Raw genomic sequence first — 12,138 nt, forward strand, 5'->3', positions numbered from 1 at the left:
AAACATTTCTTAAAAGTAAATTTCTGATTATGGATTGCGATATTACAAAAAAATTGAAATGTTTATATTTACCTAGAGTAATATTAGACAAATTACATATCAACATTTAGAATTGTTAAAAAGATTTAAAATACTCAGTCACTTTTCTAAACCGTCTGCATTATTAAAATAAACTAAAAAAAATAAATTCGTTTTATTATAGATTAATAATCGTATAATACAAAAATATTGATGACTACACAATGTATTAAGTCTAAAATAAAATCTGATGTCATAAAAATATTTTTTATAGGAAACAATGGTGATCTGTAATCACAAGTAACATACTTTACAAAAAATGTAGTAAATCTTTAATTACACTTCTTTGATATTCAGAACCTATATGTATATGTGCATACTTACTCTCCTTCCGAGATAGTGCCTTCACACAGAAGCACTTTACACAGCCTCACGTAATGAAAGTTGGAGAGAGATCCTTGGAATGAACATCCGAATTACAAAATCCGAAGTCGAACTAAAGTCCAACACATAGAAGCTCAAATGGAGCTAGGTGGTCGGATATTAGCTTGCTTTTATACCTAAAGTACTCGTGAATTACTGTCGAAATTTGGAAAAGGCTTCTTAAAATATATATTTTCTATTTTTTCAAATCCCGGGTTGCTAGAATACCGTGACATGTTATGATTTTCAATACCTAAGATTTTGGCTCACTATAAAGCTTAAGGTGACGAGCAAGAATATACTCTCTATACTGGATCTCAATGCTTTGTACAGCTAGAAGTGTCCGATTTAAACTTATGCGATCGTACGATGGTGATTAAAATTACAATTTCTTTTCTTAATACTTCATAATTTCGTCAAAGCATGAGACGCGGGATTTTTTCGATACAACAGCGTATTCCACGTAAGCGAGCAACCTGATTGTATGTAAATAAGCATCCGATTAACTGACCACTAGTGCTGACAGATGGAATAAAGTGACAACCGAATGATAGATAAAAAAATATTACAGAAACGTGGAAAATTTTTGCAGCAGATGAGTAGACTACAACGGAGTAGCGGATCGTAGATGAGACTAGCGCAAAATCATAGTGGATGGCACAAATTACGCGAGGTCCTAGCAGCGAGTGACATCGGGCTGTGGATGTTCGTTGAGTCGTACTTTCAACGTATCGAAGTACTTTGATAGCATTTCCAAAATATGATAGCATTTTTCCTTTTACTATTCGATAACAAAATGTATAGTAAAGAGAACCATTTAGATGTCGAATCGTTGGTTCCCGCTACACGCAGTCTTCTAGTGTATAATGTTAACTTAAAGTGTTACTACACTTTTTGTGTAATCCTACAACATCAACAAAATCCAACATAATTAATACTACGTCAAACAAGCAATTACAACAAAATAATTTCTGATAAATACATACATTGCTTTTTATTTAGTCTAATAAATACATACTTAGGTAGTAAGATATGTACAGAATGATATTTTTACGAAAATCTATTTAGTACAATAACATATTTTAATAGCGAATACTATTGTAGCACATTTAATTTTGTACAAATACAATAAAATTTTAGAACAAAAAACAATAATAAATGTTTCAAATAAAACGAATATATAAACCACTATCCCTTATTCAGGATTTCTAAAAATTGATAAAATTTTACACTCGGCAGCAATTAAGTTATCTAACTCTATATTGAAAATATATTAGAAACACGTGAATTTAGAAACTTAACATTAAACAAAGTCTGTCCGTTTAAATTTAGGCCTAGTCCAGTGAACATGGGGTTAACAAGTGAATCTACATTTTTAATTTTTACACTTACACGCCCAAATATAAAATATAATTCACTCGTAAGCGACATTCCGGCTCCATTCACTATAAGAAAATATTATGGTACACTTAGGTCACGTAAAACTTGAATCAAGCGATGCGTTCATTAACAAGTGAGTTAGAGTAACACTAGTCACGCACAAAATTTCAACGTTGTCTTTTTAGGTTCTCGCAATATCGAGTCTTTAGTTTTTGAGAGTGTTTTATATGAACAACACCTCATCATAGGCCTCTGGCTACTCGGCCGTTAGTTCAGGTGATAGTCTGTCAGGGTTGAAGTTCTCCATCTTCCACATCTGTCGAGGTTCTTCCTCGTTACATGCCTCCATTACGATCTTGTCTTTAGCCTTATTTATGGCCATGCACTTTTCACTGGAACCGTGTTTTATTAACTTCGTCTGAAATTTAAGAAATATTATATTTTAATGTCTTTTTGAAAAAATAATATTATAACAATATATTAAAAGTAACCATAGATCACCAGTAACCACTTATTTTTGAAATTACACTGTTTGGGAGAAGAACTTGACAGCAAAATTTAATACGGAGCAAATATATAACGTCGGGGATAGTGCAATTACGCGTAACTAGCATTGGATTATGAGTTTCCATTTCGGTAATTCAGTGGCCAAGTCAAATCCGCGTACATGTCGTAACAACCAAATTAGCGTGATTTACAGAGATCAGTTGTTATCAGTCCGTCGACAACATATATTGGTGTTTACTGTGCAAAAATGAAAGCCGGAGCCATTGAAATAACAAAATAGTAACGTTAAATCCCTTTCCTGTAAATTTGGCTTTGGTGCAGATACGTGCCTTTTACCAATACTACATACGCGGATTTGCATTGAAAGTTTTATTGTCATTGAAATTTTATAATAATAATAATAACGCACACACTCAACATAGCCCCGCACTATGGAACATAGACAACCACAAATTACATCGAAACTCACGAGAGAAATAAATGTAGGTCATAGAAATATTTCTCCCGGCCCGGGAATCGAACCTGGGACCTCTGCGTGGCAGTCCGGCATGGTAACCGATCGGCCACAGAGGCAGTTCAATTACATCTATGTGCCAAATTTTATTGAAATCGGTTAACGGAAAGTGAATGAAATACAATAAACCGGATTCATCAGCTAATTTGCCACCCTTACAGGTGGAATATTTTCTTCAAATTTGAATAGGACCACTTTGGAAAAAATCGGTTCACAAATGTTGGAGTAAATGCGTAACATGTATACAAAAAAATAAACAGACGAATTGAGAATCTGTTCGTTTTTTGAAATCGGTTAAAAAGAAGAAATACCCAGCACTAAAAAAACAAATTTATAGAATACTGACCCCGGGATCATATAGCCACATTTGATTACCCTTGGCGCCATGACAAGGGTACAAGACGACATCTCGACCGGAGTAGTCCAAACAAGTCTCATCTCGGCGAATTTCACCGGTTTTTGAATACATCCAGTACTGAAACATAAATAAGTATGAAATCTATAATGTACTTTGAGTTCTTTACGCTGCTACTTGTGTATGAGAAAAGAAAAAGAATTTAAATTTTTCTATGATTTATCGACAATTCGTCGTCAAGTTTTTCAAAAGTGTGTCATGTATTTAATTAAATAAATCTATATTACAATAATTTTTTTGTTTTTAATTTTAATGATATACTTTTACAGAAAACATCTAATACTGATTTTTGAAGTCATGTGCATATTATTATGATGGCAATTCTTTAGATGATCGTTGCATGATTCTACTTTTTAAATGATTGATAATTAACTCAGTGTGGTTTTACAATGCAGTGTAAAGTTGAAAAAAAAAAACAATCCATCGTCCTAATCACAACTAATAACGTAAAATAATATACAGAAGGAACCCTTCACCCAAGACAAAAAGATGGCAAAGAAATTTTTTTTTACAATAGGTCGATACATTTCAAGGTACATCTTAAATATTCTACATTGATGTTTAATAAAAATAAAAAAGACATCAGCTGTTAAAGATTAGTCTTATCCTACAAAGGTAATGTGTTAATAAAAATATTAAAATAAACTTAAATACTATAATACGTGGCGGCAGTACCAAAATTGCAAAAGTAATAAAACATTCACGATCAATGTATATATACGATACCTGGAATCCCATAAAAAATGTGAAAGATACCTTAACAAAAACGTAATGAAGGTTATTTATGGTTGGTTACTAATTGTCATACCGTTCTAATAACACTGCATTAGTGCTAATAAGGCATTACTTTGCTACAGCGTCAAACGTTTCGTAAGAATCATAATAATGACCTACATGTACAAAAAAACTGTTTATCTAATTTGCTGATAATATGATATTAAATGTACAATCCTACGAGATATCACTGTAGTAAAAGTTAGCCCTAATAGAATAATGATGCACCAATCACCAACTTTTGGGAAAGCAAGCATTAGTGAGAGTGAAATAGTGACGGCCTAACAAACCTGGTTGCCGTACTCGCCGTGACAAGGCCAAACGTTGACTGGGCGCTTGAGATCCTCGGGAGCCGCAGGCGAGTCGATACACATTTCCGACCATCCATTCTGGATCTGATGCCATCCACAAGTTATAAAGGCGTGCCAAAGCAAGTGTGTCAATTTGGCATCATCACTTCAAGCTTTCAGAAGTCGATTAGCTAGGACTCGTAATCACAACAGTTTTTTTTTTCAGACCGTACTTATTTGTGTAAGCATCAATAGCTTATTGCGTTGTGAATCACGCAGACAAAGCACAAGTGATAATGCCAGTTTGATTGCAGCCATGAAAATGAAATAAAACTGTGATGTGATATTTTTTCATTTACGGGTGCTTAAAATGAGACACAAAAAAACCTTTTGATAACCCTGTCAAATACCTAATACGTAATTCCGTTATGAGTTCATAAGTTCTACAGAAAACACACCCCTTCAATATCACTCATTAAGTGATACCTGGTTGCCAAATGCGTGATGGCATTTATGCGGATGTACTGTGAGCAATTCATCTTCGTTCACATCATCGACTGATTCTCCATCAATACACCTTTCAGGAAAGCCTAGATTGCGAACCTAATAGTATTTGTGTTCAAGAAAAAAAAACAAAAATGAGTTCATGCATTGAAATTGTACTAATGTGCCACGTGCTGAATCAGTGCTTGAAAATCTTAAAGTGCCAAACTCCTGCAAAGTGGTACTGCCGCGTTATGCTGAATTGAGAACGACAGAAAACCTGATTTCCTCCCTGTCGATGGCACGGGTAAATTCCAACGGGCTTATCATGATCAGTCTTGCGCGTTGGAGAGTCCAGACAAATCTTATTGAAGCCCACATTTCGGATCTGTGCAGGTGAATAATTTTGAAGAAATCACGTTAAAACTAATTTCAATGAACATATTATTCTTCAAATAGAAAACAATCTTACGGATCTTTCGATGACAAAAAATATTATGTACGTATTTAATGTATAAAACAAATGACATACCTCGCCATTAGCTACTGATTCTCCAGGAATAAACAGCTCAGGATAGATGTTCTTCAGGTACCAATCAAACGATTTACATCCCAGCTTTTCTCGGAGAGCTTTTCTACTACTGATGTCTCCGTAGTCACCTTTATCGTTACCAACGCGTTGATAGTAGTATTTCGAATAATCATCAAGCCAAACCTTTAAAAAATATTTTAATATGTATGTACTTTTAAAAAAATGACAAAATAATATTTGGAGCAAATAAAGTTAACAAAACATACCTCTGCTAATCGAACTGAATTTTTCTTTAACACATTTACACCCGTTCTCCACTTGTAAGGCGATCGTTTCCTAAATATATGACCAACATGAGAACAGGGCACTATTTCCAGTGATCCGCCACACATCCAAGTTTTGAAAGATAGCTCCAAGTTTTCTCCTCCCCAAATGTCAAAACCACTGTCATAAGTTCCTAATTTCTCAAAGAATTCCTTGTCGATTGCAAACAAACCTCCAGCCATTGTAGGAGACCAAACGGGTTCAGCTGTATGGGAATGCCTTGCTCGCTCTCTAGGTGGTACTGGGTGCCAATTGAACTGAAGATTCCAATCGAACCCACCAACATTAACTGACGTTGAATCTCTATAGTGAAACTCCAACGTGTTGTCGTCTATAACATCGATAACTGGACATACAACTGTTGTTTTATTTCTAGCAATTCTATCTAAAAGTGGTTCGAGCCATCCTGTAAGGGAATATGAAGTTTAGTCACAGTTATTCAAATACAACAATAAAACAATGTTTCACTTCTATATTACCTTCGGCACATTCGCAATGACTATCAAGATAAGTCAGAACAGGTGCGGTGATATATTTCGCTCCAAGAAGTCTGGCTCTAATAAGTCCTTCTCGTCGAGTTGCTCGAACTATTCGTACTTTGGGTAAAGCAGACATGTAATCGTCTAGTTGTTGCATCAAATGAGCTGTAACGATGTGATGACGATTTACAATAAAGTATTTAACATATAGTAGAACTAACAATTGCTTTCTATACGAATTACTTTAAATAATATGGATCTAATAGGAAAATAGAATGGCAAAAGATTCAGTTATATTTAAGAATTAAATTTTTGCATTTTTAGTAATATAAAATACAATAGGCATAAGTAAACAAAGAAATTTTAATACAATAATATTTGGATATAAAATGCAATAATTAAAAAAAATAATGAATATCATGGTAGTAAAATAGCACAAAAAGACAAAAAAGTTGACAAGTTCCATTATTTATTTATACTTACGCATATCCGAGAAGTCGTCAACAAGTATGATTTCCTTAATTAAGTGTTCAGGTGATCTATCCAGGACTGAATGCACAGTTCTAAGTAACACAGACCACGCTTCGTTGTGGAAACATATTACTACAGATGTTTGTGGAAGGTTATCTAGGTATCTTCCCGGCGTCTTGCACCTATTTGAGAAGAAAGTACTTACTAAAAATAATCAATTTAGCGACATTAAAGACAGGATTGATGGCAAAATAATAAAACTTCCAAATAATATGTATAACCAAATTCAAGGTTTGTGAACAGTAAAGTCGCAGAAGGCAAGTAAGGATATTTAAATATTGCTTTTAATGTAAAACAGACACATACTGGGCCACATTCTCATCTGATGTTAAGCGTCGATGGTACTCGTTTGTTTAAAAAATGCCTATTCATAGTAACCCTGAATAGCCCCAAATTGAAGTATCCGGGAAATAATGATGTCCGAAGAGGAAGCAAAGCACTCGTGCGAATGTGTGTCCTATCAATGATGGATACGGATGACTGTTTAGCCAACCAAAAGCGGAACAATGTCATAAAGCTCCTGCGCATACTCTCGAACATATATCAAATAGAAAACCGACAAGCTAGCACTTTTCTACGGTGATCGAGATTTTAAAGATTCGAATCCACAGGTAATGCTTATAGGTCTCTTAGCTTTCGCTCAAACGAGTTCAAGATATCACTAAACATTCCTGAATTACAGATGTGTTTTACCCTAAGAGTAATCTCGTTGGACATTTCGCCCTTTACTTTCTTAGTTAAAAATTTAATTTACCTTTAGTTCAGAACTTATAGAATCGATTAAGTGTTTTTGGAAGAGCTTGTTATTTTGAAAGAGAGTGTTATTTTGTAAAATATTTTTCTTACCATTCATCTCTTGGATCCGGTAGTTTCCTCTTAATTGATATGAGATCGCTAACATACTGGTTGAAGGCATTCTTTTTCCAGCCTTCAGATACTGCTTGCCTCGCATCGTCGGTCAGGTTCTTCGGCAATATGACCGGTTTGCCAAGCTCACCGGGGGCATCGACCGACCCAGGGGCAGCTATCACACCAAGGCCTGCAGGATGTACGCTATTAGTACAAGCTTAAACACACACGCAGTGAAAAACGGATGTGCACTACGCTGTCATTGGACATGTTATCACTTTTACCATTTACGGCGCACAAAACGGTACAATTTTGTCATTAACATTGTGACATAACTTTACAGTGTAGTTATTTTCTTTAAGGTTAAATGTTTAGGTGCAACTTTGCGTGCGCAATTACATACAATTTATGAATTCTCGTAATTTCTAGCGGAGGTTTACTAATAGTTCTTGTGCAGAATATGAATAAATAATTTGCAATGACGATATTATTTTTCTGGGCCAAACTGACTATTTACTATAATCACTCTTACCACAGAGGAGTCCGTCACCACACGTACCAAGCAGTGCAAGGCATAATTGATTTAATGCATTTTAATTTTTTTAGTAACCAACAACTTTAAATCACAAGCTGCCAAGATACCTACTTTAAATATGGTTAGCTTAAATTAAACTAAAAATAAGCAATTTCCCGTACCTTCACTGGCAACGATGCGATTGAACCAATTGATTGATTGAGGCCCTGTCGTGTATAAACATAGAGTCATGCATAATATCAAAAAATTATAGAAGCGTCACACAAAGCTGATCTTTAGCAGTCAAACAATAAAGAGCATATAAATAGTGTTTTGTAGATGCGTATGTAGAAAACAAAAAGTAACACATATTTCAGAATAAAACTGTAACTTAACAAAATTTTTGGCTGCCAAAGTTTAGCACAAACTATAATCTTTGCATAACGCTATTGTTAAGACAAATTGATAAATTAAACTAAGTAATAGAAACTTATGCAAGAGAACAAGTAGAAAGTCAATGCGTGAATGCGTGTTACTGTGTTGAACTTAGTGTGCCGTAGAGAAAACTTAAATACGAATCTAGTCTAACATCTTCCGTTATTACCATTCCTATTGCATACATTAGCCCAAAGACAATCGTAGTCGGGGAAGTTCTTGAAAATTAAAAGCAATTATCTTCTGCGGAGCAGAACGTAAATTAGTTTAGGGAAGTTGATTATTTTGTTGAAATAATGGAATTTATTAATTTTCAGTAGCAATTGTTTCACTGACTTCGCTTTAGAAATTTAGTAGTGCAAAATTATAAAAGGTTTCGCTTTGTTTTCGCAATTTCATAAATCATCACAGTTAACGCACTAGATGAATAAATTTAGTGCATGCATATTTTACGGCTATAGAAACAATTGTTTAACACCAACACCACCAAAGCTCATGCATATTTACTATTTCTTCACAAGATGAATGTAATGTGCTTACCATCAGATATGTTATTAATATATGCTTCACTTTTTCTTTTTAAGGCAGTAGGCTTTGCTGGCTTAATCGGTTTCGCTTCTGCATCTTCGTACTCTATCGGCGGTTGCCCCACCAAAGCAGCGCTTCTCGTCCCCCCATTAGTAGTCAGCAGTGCAATCGTAAACCATAGAGCTGTCAGAATAAGTACCGCCTTCAGTACCCACGTCCGCCTTCTTATAAAGAACATACTGTAATATTTCATAGTCACTCTTCCCTTCAAGTTATATTTCTACTATATTGTTTTTATCTTCCAACAAGTCTGTCAGTTCATCTCCTTGTAGGTTTAGTCTTCTTAATCTCTAAGAGGACTAAAGTCGAAAATATTTTAAAGAATTTGAGCAATAGTTTATAATATCTATAATCACAAAAAGGTGACTAGCATAGAAGATGAGATATGTCTTGTAGCTCTCGTTAGGTCTGCGAGATATGCTAAACGATATGACAGTTACATAAAATGTTTTAGCGTCTCTTTACATGTCTTTTGAGCTGAGTTTTGGCTATAAACCGATTTGGTTAAGCCAAATTTGTACAACTTTCTTCCTAGTTCTTTGTTTCATTTCTGTTTTGTCCACGTGTTGGACTGTTTCCTATCCATATCCTTCTTTCTATGATCTGAAAAAAGAAAATAAATCGCTTTAGAATTTTATTTCTTTTGCAGTAATAATGAAAAAGGTTGACAGTTAGATTTTAGTAGGTACCTAGCTTAAACATTGCTGTAAAAGTCAATAAGCTATTAGCATTTTGTAAAACAACCGAAATTCCAAACGAAACGATGAAAATTGCGGCGCTACAATTCACGAATATCCTTATGTACATGTCTAAATGGCATACACATACGCATGGCGAACGATTTTTCGTCAAATTCCCGCCCGAGGCGAAGGGAAGGTAATTGCGGCGGGACGGTCCTTTAGGGAGCTACCATGGTTTGCAATCTCATCTGCCATGACATGGAACTTTCGTATTAGTATTTTGAGATATGACACATATTGGAATTTAAATTTTCGCTCGGGGTTTTGATCCAAGGGGATTTGGAGCGGAATATTTATATTTTTATATGATATTGTGTTTACTTTCCTTATATGTAACATTACTGTTAGTCTTAAGGATATAAATCGCATCGTTACTTTATTCATTCATTCATATCACTAGGTGCAATCTCAATTATTCGAAATTAGAATATATTTGATAATCACTATCATTAGATAAAGTAGATAGAAAAAGTTATTAAAAAAAAGTAACGCTGTAGTTTGGACTTGATACAGCCTTACCGTAAGTACCATACAGTTGAATGCAAATCTTCTGCAAAAAGGGACACGTGCAGTTGTCACTAACATATCTAATTCATATATTCACGACATTAAAAATCAATATCCATTTTATTTCCGCGTAGTAACATTTGAAATTTACTCGACAATATTTAACAGAAGAAGTTTTTGTAACTACCTATACACTTTACTAGAAGGTGTTTGTGGATTGCCCTGGTGGGAGCACAAAAATAAAATGGTATTGCTCTTTAAGGGTAGGAGGTGTTTCCGGCGCACCCCTGATGGATTGTTCTGCTTCGTACATTATCGGGGCTGGGTGTTAAGGCCATTTTTCACTTAGCTACACCAAAAGTAGACTATGAATCAACAGCAAAAAAGTCCAAGCAATTTGAAGGCTCAATTGCGAGCAATTTTACCTATGCAGTGTTTATTTAAAGTATTAAATAAAGTTAGGAAAATTAAGTCCTATTAGGTGGACAAGGAATTTTACTTAAAGGTCCTGTAAAATAAGTCGTACATTGATTACAAATTATCTTTATTTGTCTTTATAAAAATGCTAGGTCTAATGTAGCCAGAATAAAAAAAAGTGTACGAAGACTGACGCGTGAGGCAGAAGCGAAAAAGGTACGTCAGGAACGTAGCCAGTGAATGTTCATAGTGTTTGCCTCATCGAGTATATTACCAGAAATAGAGACGAAAAAAGGGCCGTATATTCCTGGTAACATTAGCGATACATCTCTTATAAATATCAACTCCTGTTTGCACCGAAATTTAGACAGGCCAACTACTGACTTGTGTGTACGTCTACGTATATTCCAAAAAATATTCTGTATTTATTGTAATAAAGATAATATCTCTAACAATGCCGTGCTGTTCTATTCGGTGGTGTGGGAAAAACAGCAAAACATCTAATTCCAAAACAAACGGAATCACATTTCATCGGTAATTAAATATTAAATATGTAATTTTGCAATTTTCGTCCATTATAGCAAAGCTCCAGTTAACTGGTCGATTTGAAGTGAAACAGTTGACGACACACATTGACGACAACCGTCAATTGTTTCGAAGTCGGGCTAGCCAATCGGAGCGCAGTTGTCACAGTAATGATATGGCAGAATAGTTTTCAAACCAATTAAATGACATTTCGTCTCTATTTCTTGTCATATAATCGATGGTCTGCCCCAGTGGGAGATAGGCATAAGAGTATGTAACTCAGCAAATGATTGCATTTTCATTAGTATAGTGTTTTCTTTTATAATTACAGTACAGCGTATTATTAAGTATTAATACATTATTATGAATCCCAAATTAAAACTGACATTAAGGACACCTTTAACATTTCATGTTAAAACCTTTTTGAAAGCAAATTGATGAGACGAGTAAGAAATTATCAAGTTGTGCCAAAGTCGTGACACCAAATAAAGTAATTTGATGTAACTTCGAATCACCAGAAGTAACAAGAATATTTTTTTTATTTTTTATTTGCATGACAAAAAGTTATGCCTTTATGTTGTCAAAGGAAATGCGTTGTTCCTAATGGGATTATAATAATAGGGGTTAAAGTATGAAATTGCCGAAAATCTAAATTGTTTATTTTTTAAATTTTTAACAAATTTATTTAATCAAAATAGTTGCCATTATTATCTATACATTGCTGCCATCTAATGGGAAGGTTATTAATGCCTTTGCGATAGAACTCCGACGATCTAGACTGCACAAACTGTGTGAAAGCATTTTGTACTGCCTCCTGGGAAGAAAACTTCTTGTCACGTAGATAATTGTCCAAATCACGAAAAAAATGGTAGTCCGTTGGAGCAAGGTCTGGT

General features: G+C 34.6%; 1 protein-coding gene across 2 annotated transcripts; it reads right to left on the reverse strand.

The window, feature by feature from the left end:
• Positions 1-249: 249 nt before the first annotated feature.
• On the reverse strand, positions 250-9,264 carry LOC113235585 (putative polypeptide N-acetylgalactosaminyltransferase 9). Of its 2 annotated transcripts, XM_026471336.1 has the most exons (10): positions 9,009-9,249; positions 8,216-8,260; positions 7,517-7,709; positions 6,623-6,792; positions 6,140-6,304; positions 5,603-6,066; positions 5,337-5,519; positions 4,322-4,426; positions 3,189-3,317; positions 250-2,239 (listed from the first exon to the last, which is right to left on the reverse strand). In XM_026471336.1, exons 1-10 carry the CDS (start codon positions 9,247-9,249, stop codon positions 2,078-2,080), a joined length of 1,857 nt encoding a protein of 618 aa, XP_026327121.1. In that variant the 3' UTR covers positions 250-2,077. The 2 variants fall into 2 exon arrangements, with proteins under 2 accessions (XP_026327121.1, XP_026327122.1); XM_026471337.1 differs by lacking the exons at positions 4,322-4,426; positions 8,216-8,260 and adding an exon at positions 5,085-5,192 and having other exon boundaries at positions 251-2,239; positions 9,009-9,264.
• Between the last annotated feature and the right edge of the window lie 2,874 nt (positions 9,265-12,138).

Source organism: Hyposmocoma kahamanoa, unplaced genomic scaffold (assembly GCF_003589595.1).
Source record: "Hyposmocoma kahamanoa isolate Upper Pololo Valley unplaced genomic scaffold, ASM358959v1 88, whole genome shotgun sequence".
In the NCBI taxonomy this organism is placed as follows: Eukaryota; Metazoa; Arthropoda; class Insecta; order Lepidoptera; family Cosmopterigidae; genus Hyposmocoma; species Hyposmocoma kahamanoa.